This window comes from Chenopodium album, chromosome 11 (genome assembly GCF_948465745.1).
Source record: "Chenopodium album chromosome 11, dcCheAlbu1.1, whole genome shotgun sequence".
Taxonomy (NCBI): domain Eukaryota; kingdom Viridiplantae; phylum Streptophyta; class Magnoliopsida; order Caryophyllales; family Amaranthaceae; genus Chenopodium; species Chenopodium album.
Window position 1 is genome coordinate 38,399,755 of NC_137844.1, and position 16,490 is coordinate 38,416,244.

General features: G+C 33.6%; 1 protein-coding gene and 1 pseudogene across 2 annotated transcripts; both read right to left on the reverse strand.

Annotated features, from left to right (window-relative positions):
* Positions 1–253: 253 nt before the first annotated feature.
* Positions 254–12,707, reverse strand: LOC145566592 (APO protein 1, chloroplastic-like; annotated as a pseudogene). Its single transcript, XR_014095454.1, has 4 exons — positions 12,681–12,707; positions 12,361–12,585; positions 1,618–1,894; positions 254–1,283 (listed from the first exon to the last, which is right to left on the reverse strand). The product of XR_014095454.1 is annotated as an APO protein 1, chloroplastic-like (transcript).
* A 1,833-nt stretch (positions 12,708–14,540) lies between these two features.
* Positions 14,541–15,956, reverse strand: LOC145566593 (uncharacterized). Its single transcript, XM_081625963.1, has one exon. The coding sequence runs from the start codon at positions 15,954–15,956 to the stop codon at positions 14,541–14,543; it is 1,416 nt and encodes a 471-aa protein (XP_081482089.1).
* Between the last annotated feature and the right edge of the window lie 534 nt (positions 15,957–16,490).

Below are 16,490 nucleotides of genomic sequence, written 5' to 3' on the forward strand. Positions count from 1 at the left end.
GTGAAATTTATAGGAGATGAGAACCCCTTGAGTGGACTTAGTAGGTTTGGACTTAGCCCATTTAATGACTTGAAAGTCTTTTAACCTGGTCCATTTAATTTATTTTATAACCCGAATTATATTTGATTAATTCGATTAATTATTTGGGTGGGCCAAAAATAATTAAAATGGATCATTAACATGATTTAACCCAAATTAATTTATTTAATTTAATATATGACACTCATTAATTTTCCGTGTCTACAACAAGTACTTACTATACTCAAACAATTTACAGTATTTCACTTATATAATAAAATTTAATTGTTTTAACATTGGATGAGTCCTAAATTTGATTATCACACATGGAAAATGAAGTACACATACTTACAAATCCATCAAACTATAACTGATAGTTTTACAAGCCCTCCTCTGCTACAGTGCCTACTTATACAAGACCTCCACTGTCATATCAGGCAACCAAGCAAGCTTCCTCACTGTCAGGAAGCACAATATCAAGCCTCATCATGGGTTCATACCTCTTAGGGACCACGGCACCAGCTTGTTGACACACTTCAACAACAGCAGGAGCCTTCCCATAAGATCGCTTGAGCTCAGTCCTCATTGGGGGTCCTCCAGGATCTCGAGCATGCCAGACATAATTTGGCGGGAATAATTCATCAACAGTTGCATCTTGCCAACCATGCTTCCCATCCCTCCACTGGTGCTTAAATTCCCCACAGAGCTTCGCATTATGACCCCATGGACCCACGTGAACTTCAGGGCAATATCCACATGCTTTGACAGAATACTTCGTCATCAACTTTCTCACATCCTTTGCAGCAGTTTCATATGCATTCATTGTTTCTTGAGCAACCCTAGACAGATTTGAGGGTGGTGGAGGTGGAAACCTCAACAAAGCACCGTGTGTATCATAGCTTAGGAGTGCTGAGGAATCTCTAGGTTTAGGTGTAGGATCCTCAAGGTCCCCACCTCGGTCAATTATTTTCTTCCCAATCATTCGAATAGGTTTGGTTCTCCGGCGTGACGGGTAACCTGGTACATCAACACCAGCTTGAATATAGAGTTCAACAATGGCAGGGATCCGATCATAATCGAACCTGGTTTCATGCTTAATTCGTCGACAAAAAGGGTCATAGAGATGGTATCACTCGGTAGGAATAATCACATCATTGATTGATCCCTTGACCCATAAGTGAAGCCCTTGCCGCTTATTGCTGCATGAGCCGAGGCAGTTTTGTATTTGATGCCCAGTCTCAGCAACATGAACCTCAGAGCACTCACTGCAAAAGAATCATCTACTTCGTGACTCATGACACTAACCGCATGTAAACAAAAAAGTGATTTCTTCGGCTTCACTCTGAAGTCAATTGTATGAGCTACTAGTTTTCAAGTGTTTTTATAGGAGTGTTCACATAGCCGACTTAAGAATTATTGATACATACAGTAGGCTAATCATAAATCTGAAAATCACAAAACAAAACTAAAACCTGAAGTTTTTTGAGCCAAATAATATAATTTGAAGAGAATTTTTAAACCAGACTTTTTAGCTAAAAGTTCATAATGATAACAAAACTAAAATAAACTACAGTAATAAGAAAACCAAATCAAGCTTACCTACAAGCATAGACTGGAATTACATGCAAGAGTTGTGCAAGACCTCTTATCAGACCCTCCCATGCATTCAGAACTTCATGTGCAACAGGAATCAGTTCAGGGACTAGTATACCATTCTTAGGAGGTTCAAGTGCCTTTTCTATACCCATTTGAGCAAGTTTCTTATCGGCTCGTGCCATCCGCTGGATTTCTGTTATTGGGATTGGATAGGGTTTACAGGTGGAAGATCCACATTCTGTGGAAGTACCTCCTTTTTCACTGATCGATAAGACTTTTTAGATCAAAATCTCTCCTCATTCACTGACCGATCACTTTTCTGCCTCTGCTTCCAACAGATGATGCTCAGAGATTGCTTTGGTAACTTTTCTGTATGAGGCCTTTGATGTACACCCTATAGTCAAATGGAACCCCAAATGAGTCCTTAGAACAGGTATATATTCAGATACTGGTATAGAAAATCCACTTCAATATAAACACTCTTGAGTATATATAAGGTGAGAGGTGAAAAAAATAGCCTTTAACCAGTGCGATCAGCAATACCACCGACTTACACCAGATATATTCTGATAATGTATTAGTTTAGAACAAAGAAACCTGAGAAGGGTACTCCCTCCATTAAAGAAGTGTCGCTTAAGGCAGGTATGGAAATTAGGACTTCTCTTACATTATATATTGCACTGCATTGGGCTGCTAATTTCCAGTCACCTTCTTACTCACACACACACACACACACACACACACACACGCACGCACGCGCGCACACACACACACACACACACACACAAACAAACAACACTTACTTATGAATGAAGAATGAAGAGAGTTAATCCAATCACTGGATTCCCTGTTCGAAACAAAGCATGTCATAAAATTGCAAAAACAAACATTGAACATCTGAACACTGTAATAGTCTAAGATTTTTCCTTGACTCTTGGGTCTACTTTCAACATCATTGGAACTCTGAGCATTAGCAACTTTGGAATTATGAACCGTAACAAAGGACTAATCAAAAGTCTTGCTAATCAATCTCTACTTAATTGTTTGCAAAGCAGTCTATGATGGACATGTTATCATTCTTTGGATTGCAATGTACTAAATCAAAATTATTATCAGCAAAATGTTAGGCGCATCTACTGCCATTAGGATCAAGGGTCTAGCATAACTACGTAAGTAGTCTCTCAGTAATAATAGAAATAAGGCTATAAGAGTTTCTTTATGATATTAGAATGAAGACATACATATTACAAATAAATATTCAAAAGTTAAATTCCAGTACAAATAGTGGTAAAGTATTTTAAAAGTTTAAAGAAGAATTCAACACTAGACTCCTCCCAAGTTCGATGATGTAACAGAGACAATAATTAATATTACTATGTATTTTGTTATAGAGGTACAAAACTAAACAATCAAGAGTGTTTCATGGTAATGAAAGGCCGCATAAAGTTGCATTATTTCAAGTACCAAAAGGCCCACAATAAACAAATCAGCATTAGCCACCTTCTAGCATCATCAATTACAACGGTAAGATAAAAGTGTGAGCTCAATAATAGTTGGGAATGGAAATTCAACACAGAATACATTGACTTGAGATCATGAAACATCTTCATCACAAGGATTTTGGCACTGTGGTTTTGGGACAAAGAGCAGCATACAGAAAAGCCAAAGAAAGATAGATAGCTAATAGACTTTTCAAATATAACTTCAAGCAAAATATTCTGTAGCTAGATCAGTATTTATCAGTATTGTTAGATTTGCAACACTACAAAGAGAAATCACAAATGAAGAGCTGTAGGGAAGGCAATAAATCAAATGAAGATAACAAACACCACAGAACATTTGTTTATAACAAGCTAAACAACATTCATTATCACCCTTGAATATAGACTAATGCAAACTAAATATGTTCTTTGAAACCAGGGGGTCACTAGCATTTAAGATCCCACTATTTTATATGTAAATTCTGAGTCATGTTTGAATAGACTACGAAAACTTACATCTAAGTGTAACAAGATCAGCAGGATCATTTCTTGCCTAGGACACCAGGAGCTCCTCTAACAATAGACAATATAACACTTTGCAATTCTAAAGGATAGGCCCATCAAAGGGATTAGATTACATAAAACACTTCTAAAGGAGAACCATAACTTTAGAATTGCAAAGTAATGGAAACTTGCACGGTAACTGGTTGTTTAACAATGTGGAACCAACTACAACACATCTGGTACATGACAAGCACAACAAATACAACATCTCACTTTTTCTCATGTTCAAAAATTATTCCTAAAGTTCATGAAAGTCCATACAAAAAAAGTTCTTATCTAATTTCAATTAGTAAGTACGTGTGGTCAAGTAAATTGTCAAAGTCTGACAAGGTATACGGCACTAGGCAGTAATCTATACAGAAAATAATAAAGGGGAAAATTAACAAAAAGTAGTTGCTTCTAAGTCTTAACTACTGGAACTATGTTGTGGGATCTCTTGACGATAAGTATGATAACTAGGGATGCCCAAGCACACAGGGGTCAAAGTACACCAGATCATATATGAGCTTCAGATAGCAATCACAAAGCGGCTTATTAATTGTATTCAACGTCGATATCCAAGCTATTGCAAGCTATATTAGTCCAATCACACAAAATTCGATGTACTCCCTCCGATTCAGAATGATGTTCCTGTTTCGTAAATCGATGCAAATTTTTACTCAACTTTGACCGCAAATATCTTTAATCTCACACTAGCAAAATTATAAAATTTAGATATTAATAATCTACTCACCAAGACGAATTAAACTAGATCCCACATGACTATATTTGTTCTCATAGATTAAGAGAAATTTAGAAGATTCTCTCTTCTTAAAAAAGTCAAAGATTCCAAACAAGAACATCATTGTGAAACGGAGGGAGTAGTATATAAAACTATGATTCGACAAATTCAACATTAATAGCAATTAGATTCCGCAATTGCAGCATTTGCAGACAAATATAGTGTTGCAATCACACAATTTCAGTATTTATCCTAGTTTCCATATAAATAATTGAACAGCTTGATAACTAAGCAATATCCTCACCAACTATCACTATGCATCACAAAAATAAAATCAAACACAAAAAGCAGAAAAAAAACACAATTACAAAAGTAAGAGATATTGATAATGCAAAGAGCATAAATACCTGAATAGTCATGGCTTTTTTTATTAGCATGCAGTTGGTTTCCTGCACCAGATCAACCCAGACCAAACCATCAACAAAAATTCCATGAAACCTCAGCTTGATTACACAATTACATGCAAAATTGAGTCAAAAATTTTGCGTAAAAGATTCAGAAAAAAGTAAGCAGACCGCTTTTTTCATCAATTATTCAAGAAGAATTTATCGATTTTCCGAGAATCTGACCCAAAAAAAAAGAAAAAAAAAAAAGAAGGACCTCTGGCGAGTGGCGGCTTTGTTCTTCTCCAAGATTCTCTCGCGAGCAGTCTTGGATTTCTGGGCGTTGCCTCCTCCCATGATTTCAGCAGTTCAAAGATGCAAACCCTAATTCTGGAGAATTTGGAACAAAGAGGGAGGTTGGAGATCAAGAAATATAGAGAGGCTGACCGCAAAAATCTGAAAACAAAAGAAAGTGGAAGAAATAGGGGGGGGGGGGGGGAAGAGAATTCAGTTTTTGTTGACATTTATTTAATTTCAGTTCAGCTCCAATTTGTTTCGTTTCGTTTAGTTTACTTTAGTTTAGTTTAGTTCAGCTCAAATTAGTTCAGTTTAGTTTAGTTCAGATCCTAATCTCCCTCTTTTATAAAATATTCATTGCAGCTCAGTTCAGTTCAGCTCCAATCAGTTCAGCTCCAATCAGTTCAGCTCAGTTCAATTCGACTCCAATCATTTCAGTTCAGCTCAATTCAGTAAATGCGAACAGGCCCTTAAGGTACTACGGCCCAAAAAACTGATTATTCGACAAATTCAATAATAGTGTAGAGAATAGAGAATCTCGGTGAGAGGCTTACATTGTGCTTTGTTTCATCAAATTGGTAACTTTAAAAGCACTTTATTCAATTTATTCAATATTAATTGATCCCAATTGAATTTTAAGTAATTCCAAGACCCTTTATTTGTGCAATAATTGACCGGACTTTGGCTCTACCATCAACCATTATATTTTTAAGGTGAGTAAACTCTTTACTGATTACAACTCTTGTAACTCTTGGTTGAATAATTAACCATCACATGTTTAATTATTACCCTTTGCTTCAAGGTTCTAAAGTCTTTAGGTAACCTTATTGAGTATAACCAATTAAAATTATAAAACTTGATTTACCCCAACTTTCCCAAGATATAAAATGACACTCAGCTTTGGCATGACCTATCATAAATATCAAAGGTTTATTGGATTTTTAATTGGAAAAGCAACCTCAATATTATCGAGACCTAGATTCATTATGTTGTGATTATTTAGTGAACTCTAGCACATCATCAATCAACATAAATAAAATCTAACATGCATAATCTACTAATGCATAAATAAAACATGACATAGTGGCCCTTAATCCTAGAAAACTAATAAAGCAAAACTCTCACTTGAACCTTCATGGATCTCATCCATCTAGCTCCTTTGGGCCTTCACTCCATTAGCTTCCTGTATCAACTGCAACCTGTAATACTATTCTATTCTATCTACTTAACGGTATGCAGACCATATTTAGATTACAAAAATACGAAACGATGCGCAAATTGTATTTAGAATCTATGGGTCATTCTAGTCTATATATAACAACAAACAATATTATATATTATAAAGTGCCATATAATAAATCACTCATCACGCTTTCCTAAACTACAACATCGAATGTTCATAATTAAGGAAACATGGCATCTTAATATCTCATATTTAATTAAACACTACAATTAGATAATATCATATATTATGCCAATCATAAAATATCATATATTCTATCTTAGATATGAGATAGAATCAAATCTTATTTTAATTATGGAAGATAAATCATATTTATTTTCTATGATTATCCTAACTAATTTAGGAGATTCTATCCTAATTGCCTAGCCAATCACAAAATTTTAAATCAATTATTATCCTAAAATAATTATGGGATAATCTCATTATTTAATCAATTATTATCCATATAGAATCTTTTTCTCAATAATTATCCAAACTTAACAAAATTAACAACTTTAATTTTGATAAATATCTTTTAAAATCAAAACTTATCTTTTAAATTTAAAAACTGATTTTTTATTGAAATAGAATAAAATAATTTTTTTTTGAGAGAAGCGCCAGCCACCGTGGTGTGGCAGCTGAAGCCAGCCAAGGTGAGCGCACACCGACTGGTGTACGCTGTCGCAAGCAGCAACAACAACGCACGCAACTCTTGCGTGGCGTTGCTGTTTCTGCTCATACTGTCCGACCTGCTACCCTACCCCGCCCCTCCCTCCGGACCACTTGTAGCTAAGGATGGCAGTGGATCCGGACCCGACCCGGATCCGTGGATCCAGATCTGTTTTGCACAGATCTGGGTCTTCAAATTTTGGACCCGTCATGAAATACCCTGTATTTTTTTATATTTTTATAAAGTATTTAAGTATTAGTAAAATGTATTGTTAAGAGCTCAAGTATTTTAATTAAATATTTTAAAGGGTTAAAGTATTTTATATATAAGGTTTTATAAAAGTAAAATATATTTTGGGCCAAACGTTATTAATTATTGGGCAATGTAAATTATTTCTACATACTCTTATTGGAATAACCCATTCCAAAACCCATAACTTAAGCCCTATCCCATAACTTAAGCCCACATCTTTATAAGCCCAAATTTAACCCTACACTCTATACTCTATAAATACACCATGAATCCCCAAAAATTTCACACACAGAAAGGTTAGTCTTATTTTCTTTCTCCTTTGTTTTATTAATTTGTGTAATTATAATTATTGATTTATTGGGTTTTGATTTTATTGTTTGAAATTAATTTAATTAGTATCAAATTGTATTTTGATGATTAAACTTTATAATTTCAGATTTTATAAATGTCATAATTTTCAGATTTTGTAAATTTTATAACCTAGGGTTTTTAATTATTGAAAATCACGATTTTAGGGTTTTTGCGAACAATTGATTTAGGGCTTTTATAGTAATGATGTTTGAAATTTTGGTGATTATAACTACTGACTAGTTTAACTTAATTCCAGATTATTTTGAACACGTAAATTCGTGTTTTAATTTTTAGATTTCCGTTCGTTAATATTAATCTCGTTTTAATCCCGATCAGGTTCTGAACTCATCATATTTTGATAAAAAAAAAGTAGTGTTTTCCATGTGGAAACAATGTAAAAGCACCACCCTCTCGTGGCCAAATTCAGCCTCTAAATATGATTTTCGGGCAGTTTTTTATTCTTAACGCAGTTTTTTTTTATGTTTTAAATTTTATCCTTGAGTTTAAAGGGTAAAAGATAATTTAATGTTTCTATGGATAATTTAAGTATAAAGATGTATTTTGATGAAGTTTTAAAGGGTTTTTGATTAGTTTAAAATGCTGGAATTTTATTTAAAGTAGTATAATTGTGATTTTAATGAAAGGGTGTGATTACCCATTAAAAAGGAGTTTAATTAGGGGTTTTAAAATAATTTTCAGATTTTTTTTAAGTAGTCTAAAGTAAATTTAAGTTGCTGGAAATTATGTATACAAGGAGAATTAATATAGTATTATTGTCCCTTTATGTAGGAGACTTGATTCGGGAATCGTTGTAGTGTAATCAGCTACTTTAAGGGCTTATTTGAGGTACGTTCGCGTACTTAGCATAATTATGTTGATGTAGTTGCATGCTAAATGTGTTTGATTGATTACAAGTAATATCATGCTAGGTTTGGAATGGAAATTATGATTTGGATGTTATTGGTGATTGGATTATGAAGCATGATTTATTTGTGATGGATTATTGAATGGAAAATAATAGCTTGGAATATTATTTATGAACCACATATTTATTTATGGCATGATAGAGAGCATGTTTAATTAAACTAAATGTTTAATTTGGTTTGGAATATTGAAAAGGAATTTTATTATGGTTCACATAATTTTTATTGATGCTATAAGCATGAGGAAAGAGCTATATAAGTGTCCATGTACATGAGGAATAAATTGTATGTTGGTGCCTTAGTGCACTTAAGGTGTTTTTAACACCGAGGGATAGGATTTGTGGCGCTTTATGCGTTTAAGGTGTCATTGGCACCGAGGTAGAATTAAAAAGGGTTCAACATTAAATATTATGTGGTCACTAATTATTCAAGAATTAAATTGATATATTTGATTGTTTGAATAATTATTGTTGATTGAATGATTATGGTTTGAGAGTCATCACCAAGTTTAATAATCGGTAAATAACGTAAAGTGATAGAGATTGCGCACCAAAACTCTTGGAACGTATATACATTGAGTATGAACATATGGGAGGAGTTATGTGACTTTATATTTGATCATAACTTCTACTGGAGTACCGGACGCTGGACATTCTTTTTATTATTATTATGCGCAGGAATTCCGTCACCTATGTGTGGTTTTTGATGCTGGCACGGTTAGCTCCCGTGTCAATAACCTCAATTTATCTGGGGGAGGTTAGTGGGAAACTCGTTCGATGCGTAATCAACACTAAATAAATTATTTAGTGTTTAGTGAGAACTTTTATTGAATGTTGTATGCTTGAAAAACAGGAGCAACAAGGTAAGTCGTGTGTTAATAGGGAATTGTATGCTAGTGTGTTAATTACGCTTATGTACTCAGCTTTGCTGATTGTGTGTTTTGTGTGTTATTGGCCTTGTTTTTATCATGGCCCTATGATGACCCATTTTTAATGGAGAGTAGTGGAAATAGGTAGAGATAAGCTTTTTAGGTGATGAAGCATTTTCATGAATGGGCATGAGTGAAGAGCGAATCATGCTACTTTCGATAAGTATATAATGTGTTTATTGCTTTATTTATTTATGACTTGATTATTATGCGTGACTAACGAAAAGAGTTTTGAGTTCAGTTTTGGTTTTAATAAGGGCCTATAATGGTTCCAAGTTGTAGGTTGATTTTATTTTACTTCGTTTGACTTTGGTTTGACTTTATTTTTGTCGATTGACTTTTTAAAGTTGACTTGTTTTGAAAGGTTTTGAAATTAGTCTTCCGCTGTGTGTCTTTGATAGTTGCCTTAGCCGTTTTCACAATGGCGGTAATGTCTTAGATATTCCTATTTAAAGTTTTAAACAGGGCAAAACAGATATTTTAAAAGAAAGGAATTTCTAGGGTGTTACACGTCAGATCCGGGTCCTGTTGAAAAAAACGGATCTGGATCCGGGTCTGGTCCCTAGACCCGGACCCAGATCCGTTTACCCGTTTTTTAATTTCTATTTAAAAAAACCTAAAACTTTTTGTTTCTTTATTAAAAATGTTGATGATGTTAGTAGTGATAAAAATTAGTTTCAAAAGATGAATTTTGGATGCTCATATTGGATACATCATCGTTGTTTTTTCACTTGCTCATTTGTAACATCGTACTTTTTTTGTTATTTATAATTTTTATTTTAAAGTATAAGTATAAAAGTTGGTTATTTACTTTGTGTTTATAGATTAGTTGTATAACTTTAATTTAGGTTGAACTTATAAACCCGACGAAAGTTTAAAATGCATTTTTTGACCCAAACATTACATTTATTGCAAAAAATTAGGCAAGATATATTGGACCCGTTTTGGACCCGAATCCGAACCTGGATCCGTTGGACCCGTCGGATCTGGATCAGGGTCTCCATTTTCCAGAACCGACGGATCCGGGTTGGATCTAGATCCTTGTTACAAAAACGGATCTGGATCCGGGTCCATCTAGACCCGGTCCAGATCCGACCCGTTGCCATCCCTACCTGCAGCGGCAGTCGCCGTGGCTGCGCCACCCAGCCGCGGTTGTCGCATACTAAAAACCTTTTTTTAAAATTTATATTAAAACAATTCTTTTGTTAAAAAATAAATTAATTTAATGTGGTCCAATTAATTTCAAAATTAAATCAAATTCAATCTTGAAATTAGGGTTCTTCATGAAATTAATCCCCAATTCAATTTAACTCTTAAATCAAATAATTTGATCATGAAAATTCATAATTTAACATGAAATCAAATAGATTAAAATCATAAATCACATAGGAATTGAATTAAATCAAAACCAAAACACAAAAATCACAATTTAGGGTTTAGGGTTTCGAAAATTTCGAATTAGGGTTTGGGGGTTCGAATTTTCGAACAATTTGGGGCAAAATTTCGGATTTTTATGGCTAATTTTTGAGCAATTTAAACAACTTTTAATAATTCTATATGTTAAATCACATTTAAAATAATAATTGACCCATAATTAAATTATTCTCCCTCCTAATTGAATTATAATTGTGGACATTCAAAGAATTAATATTCAATATATGTACATACATAGGCTAATTGATACCACTGTAGGACTTTAGATACTATAAGCGGAATTTCATGAATCATATTCATAAGCATCTAAAAACCAAGATCATTGCATAACACATAAAGAACATATAATTGTACCTTTAAAACGTGATTCCACGTGCGATCGAGGAAGAACAATGGGAGATAAAGAACCCCAAGTGTAGACACCTAAAAATGTCTCCCCAAAACCAAACCCGATAATGAACAACCTTTCACCGCCATTATTGGTCGGATCGAGTATTTAATCTTTGGTGTAATTAAATCTATATTTAATCTCAATACATTCCATAAAAAAAAACCCCAATTCCTAGTCCATTTCCCTAAATCATAACATACTTTCCACTTTTCGTAATCACATCATAAAACCGAGTTGAATTGATTTTTTGGCCCTATAATTTTGATAGAATTATTATTTGGTTGGATAGGCCTTTCAATAAGCTTTCAAACAATATATCATAAGCCCAATTCTGATTTAAAACGAAGAAGATATGAGCAAAATACTAAACTCGGCCCAAAACCGACACCCTTTCACTAAAACGGCCACATCTTAAAATCTACAAATAATTTTGACCTGATTTTAATTGGGTTGGAAAGTAGACTTGATAATCTTTCCAATGATATATTATATGTCTTATATCAAGTTACGGATCAAAAGTTATCGTAGTTTTAAAAACGCGTAAAAAACTAGAATTACCGCGCAGCAGCTAAAATGTCGCGACGCGGAAAAAGCTGACGTCGGAATGATTCTCTGGAAAAATCGATCGGAATATAATACAAAACAAATGGTAAAATAGTTAGTTATAATTAATTAAACGATGAATAAAAAAACAAATAAATAAACTAAAATAAACCCAAAAAATACCAATAATAAACACAAATCAATAACAAAAAAAAGGGTGAAGAACTCACAATGGAAAAAAAATAAATTAATAATTTTCGTCGCTCAAATGACGTTTTAGCTTTTGAAATTAAAATCAACATTTAGGCGTTTTGGTTAAGTCTCTTTTAAAGTTAGCCTTTTTGGTAAAAGATTGATTATAAACAGTGATTACGGGTGGTAAACTAATAGAGTTACGAGCGCTAAAATGTGACAATTGCGTAATTACCATTCTGCCCGCTCTGATGTATGGGGGAGTGAACCTTACCCTAAACGATGGTTGCAGTATAACAAGAGGCAAGGATGTGTTGATATCCTCATTAGAGGAGGCCTCCGTGGTTTGATTGGTTGGAGCTTCGATTTCAACTCCCGATCAGAATACTCTTACGCGGATAAGCCGACCGCCAAAACAATGCATCTCCACCACATCTTCAACCCTAATGTCGCTATCATCAACAAAATGTGACCACCCATCTTCAATATAGCATTTCCATGTATGTCTATTATCAACAAGACGTACGATAACATGGTATGGGGTGCAATGATATCCCCTTGAGACATAGAATCTTCCAGTTGGAGATCCAAGTAGTTTTCTTACTCGGTTCGGAACAAACTGTGGTCATAAAATTAAAACATGTAAAGTTATTATACTAAGCCACTATATTAACAAATGTGCTAGAAGCATCAAACTAAACTTCCAAAGCTCACCACACGTTCTCGTGTTGATTCATCCATTTTGAATTGGAACCACGGAGTTGCAATTACTATCATTACTATGGTACATCAAATGAACCAAGAATTAATAAGTTTGTGTCGTAACTACGTTATTTTTGTTATGGCAAATCAACACAATAAATTATGTAGGAATTTTTCTTCAATGCCTATTAGATTTAATAAATAAACTTGGCTATCAGATTTAATAAATAAACTTGGCTATTAGATTAAATTCCTCAACCTTATACCTTTTTTCTTTACAATTTTAATTAAATCCGCCGCATAAATTTCTCACCTATAGAACCATGTAAATTTTTGTAAAACATCTTTAAGCATATTGTTACAGCAACCAATTAAAAAGGAGTAAACATGCACCTAATTACCGACCATCTAACATTAATATTTACATATTACTTAAATGATGCTAAATTAACTTGTTGAGATCTAAACACAATTATCGCATGAAATTGTTGCATGTTATGTTTTACAAAATTTAGTAAAAGAAATTAATGGTTATATTCAAAGGAACAAGAATTGTTGCATGCAATATTTAACAAAATATATTCAAAGTAATCAATAGATATATTTACCTGTTATGTGCTTTGAAATAGTATGTTGGGAATTCAATTCAAATGAGTCGGTCCTGCAAGCATAGTTAGAGAACATGAAGTTAAAACGAAATTACTCAGGGCAATACAAGACCAACTACAAGTATTTGGAATATTCGAAATGCATACCTAAATAAGGAATTAAAATCCTTTTCTACAGGTTTTCAATTATTACTAGCGAAAAAAATAGCTTAATATGATGAAGAGCAACACCATGTTAAACATCGATTTCGTACATAAGGGGAGTATAGATTTACCTTATCTAACGGGTTCATGCAGAATTGCAGATGATTGCTCATGGGTATGGAAGTCCAGAAGGCCTTCTGTATTGGGGACTAGATGTAAAAGAAATGTAACTCTTCCTTAAGAAGAAGTACTGAGTAAATGATTTAGTGGAGACACGGTCAAAAGGCAACCCCTACACGCTAGTTCAAATGATGATTCCTTTTTTAATAAAATTAATACAAAATATAATATAGTAATACACATATTTGAAGGTATTAAGCAATGTAGTATAACCAATGTTACTAGTAATTTCATCTTAATGTACTTTTATTTGAAACGTAGGTATTGTTGACATTTAATTTACTGAACTTAGCTGAATAGATTTTAACTAAACTAATTTGGGTTGAATTTAAATGAAATAAATGAATATAGATGAAATGGATATCTTATGAGTTATGATAGAATGAACGTATGAACTGAAATGATTGGAGCTGAACTTAACTGAACAGGCCCTTAGAGTGGTATTATATATAGTTTTGTAAACAATATCAGTAGAATTGTTTATAAGGGCTTTTCCTAACTACTAAAATACTTGAACAAGTTGTAAACAACTTCGGCCCCTTAGCAATGCTTTGGAATACATCATAAGAGAATAACTTACTAAATGAGTATAACTAATATCCAAATATGTATAACTAACTGGATTCGATAATGACCTGTTCTAATTAACTGTTTGGAGCTTAAATGAACTAAATTGAATAGACCTGAACTGAATTAAAGAAGAATGAAATGAATAGAGAACATGCCCTACGTTATATCTATTAACAAGCTAAAAAGGTACTTATTACATGTTACAGTGGCGTAACCAGAAAAATTTCGAAGGGGTGGCCGACCTAATCGATAATCTAAAAAACATACCTCAACAAGTCATAAATGCATATGTAATTGGGTAAAAAAAAATCAACATAAACCATTAAAATAAAAAGGTCTATAAAAATTTAAAGTATTAAAAAAATACTAATCACTTAACACGAGCTCTCCTAGGTTTCATAGAATAAAAGTCATCTATAATTGACTTTATTTCAAATTTTACAGCAATCTCCTTCTCAATATACACTAGCAAGTAATCGGAAAGAAAGTCATCTTCCATCTTATTTCGAAGGCTAGTTTTCACAATTTTCATTGCCGAGAAAGCTCTTTCGGTTGTTGCTGTGCTAACCGAAAGGGTCAAAATAAGCCGAATCAATCTATCAACTAATGGATAAGTAACTGATTTCTTAGTCTCCACCAAAATTCTACACAAATCAGTAATGGTACTCAAGTCCTTCATATCCGGGTGCTTAGGAACATCACTATAAAATTGTTGAAGTTGATACTTCAAATGTGATTTTTCATACTCTGAAAAGTCCTCGGGATAGTATTTCTCTGCAAGGAGACAAATATTTTCCACATTAAAGTGTTTGTATCCATCAATAGGACTCAAAGATGCACTTAAAGTCAGTAGCTCTGTTGTTTGTTCACTAAAGCGATTATTTAGCTCTTGCAATTGGTGATCTACAACTGCATTAAACACATCCACCCGATAATGATGCTCCACTGTTATGGTGTCTTTGTTGCGTCGAGATCGAATTATATCAGAATAAGCAACCTGCATATCCAGTATTTGAGTGTCATGTTTAAGGCAAAATGATTGAACTTTTTGTAAAAGGGATTCCCAACCGTTATCTCTAGAATTTTGAATCAAGGATTTTGTACCAACAACTAAATGCATAGCATTTAAAATGTCTTGTGATTTATGCTGCAAAGCTCGACAAAGACCATCTGTATAACCCATAAGATCTTCCATAAGGTGTAAGATAAATACGAAATCAAATGATACCAACTTGTTTAGAGCAGAATTAGCATCCCCACGTTGAGAATATGATACCCGACGATCAATGTCTATTTTTTCAAGGACTAAGCGAGTAGCATTGTACATTTTTAATAGACTATAAATCGACTTATAATGAGAGCTCCATCTAGTATCCCCAGGACGTTGCAACGTGCCAATTTGATACAATCCTTTCCCTGTTTCAACCTCCTCAATCTCAATTAAATTCTCCAATTCAACTATTTGGCTAGCTTGTAACTCATCATGACGCTTAGAAGAAGAGCTAACAGTGTTAACAATAAAAGTTAAATCTTTAAAAAAATCATGAACCTCGGCTACTTCCCTTGCTGCAGCAATAAGAGCTAATTGTAATTGATGTGCTAGAAAATGTACATAATAAGCATAGCGACATTCTTCCATGAACAAAGCCTTTAAACCATTCCATTCTCCTCTCATATTACTAGCACCATCATAGCCGTTCCCTCTAAGGTTTTGAATGCTCAACTCATGGTTAGATAAAACCACATAAATTTCTTCTTTGAGTCTTGGAGATTGTATCTTTGACATGTACTAGCTTAAAAAACCACTCTCGTAAATAACCATATCTATCAACAATAGCCATTTGTTCTCTTTTAGATATGTCTCGAGATTCGTCAACAATAATACAAAACTTTGAATCACGAATTTCCTCACGGATTTATTTTTGCACTTTGTTTGCAAATACCTGTAGAATCTCTTTCTGAATTGCAGGAGATGTATATTTAGCATTTTGTGGGGGCATTGTTCATCACAACATTACATACATCTTTATTATATGATGCTAAGAGTTTTAACATCTTAAGAAAGTTACCTTGATTTTTCGACTTTGCACTTTCATCATGTCCTCTGAATGCACAATTTTGAAATGTAGGCCATCGCACTACTTCAATTGAAGTTTTTATTCTTAAACGATTATCTTCAATAAATTGTGGATTAGGCTTTTCGAATGCCTGATTAATGTGACCTTCAGTTTTCTTCAAATTTTCCCAACATATTGCTAAATATCCATGAGCTGTTGGTATCTTTCCCCATATGAGATAACAAAGAACAATATTTACCCCC

What these genes read in the sequence shown, in the direction of transcription:
- LOC145566593 (XM_081625963.1), bottom strand. Translation starts at nt 15,956, where the DNA reads ATGTCAAAGATACAATCTCCAAGACTCAAAGAAGAAATTTATGTGGTT.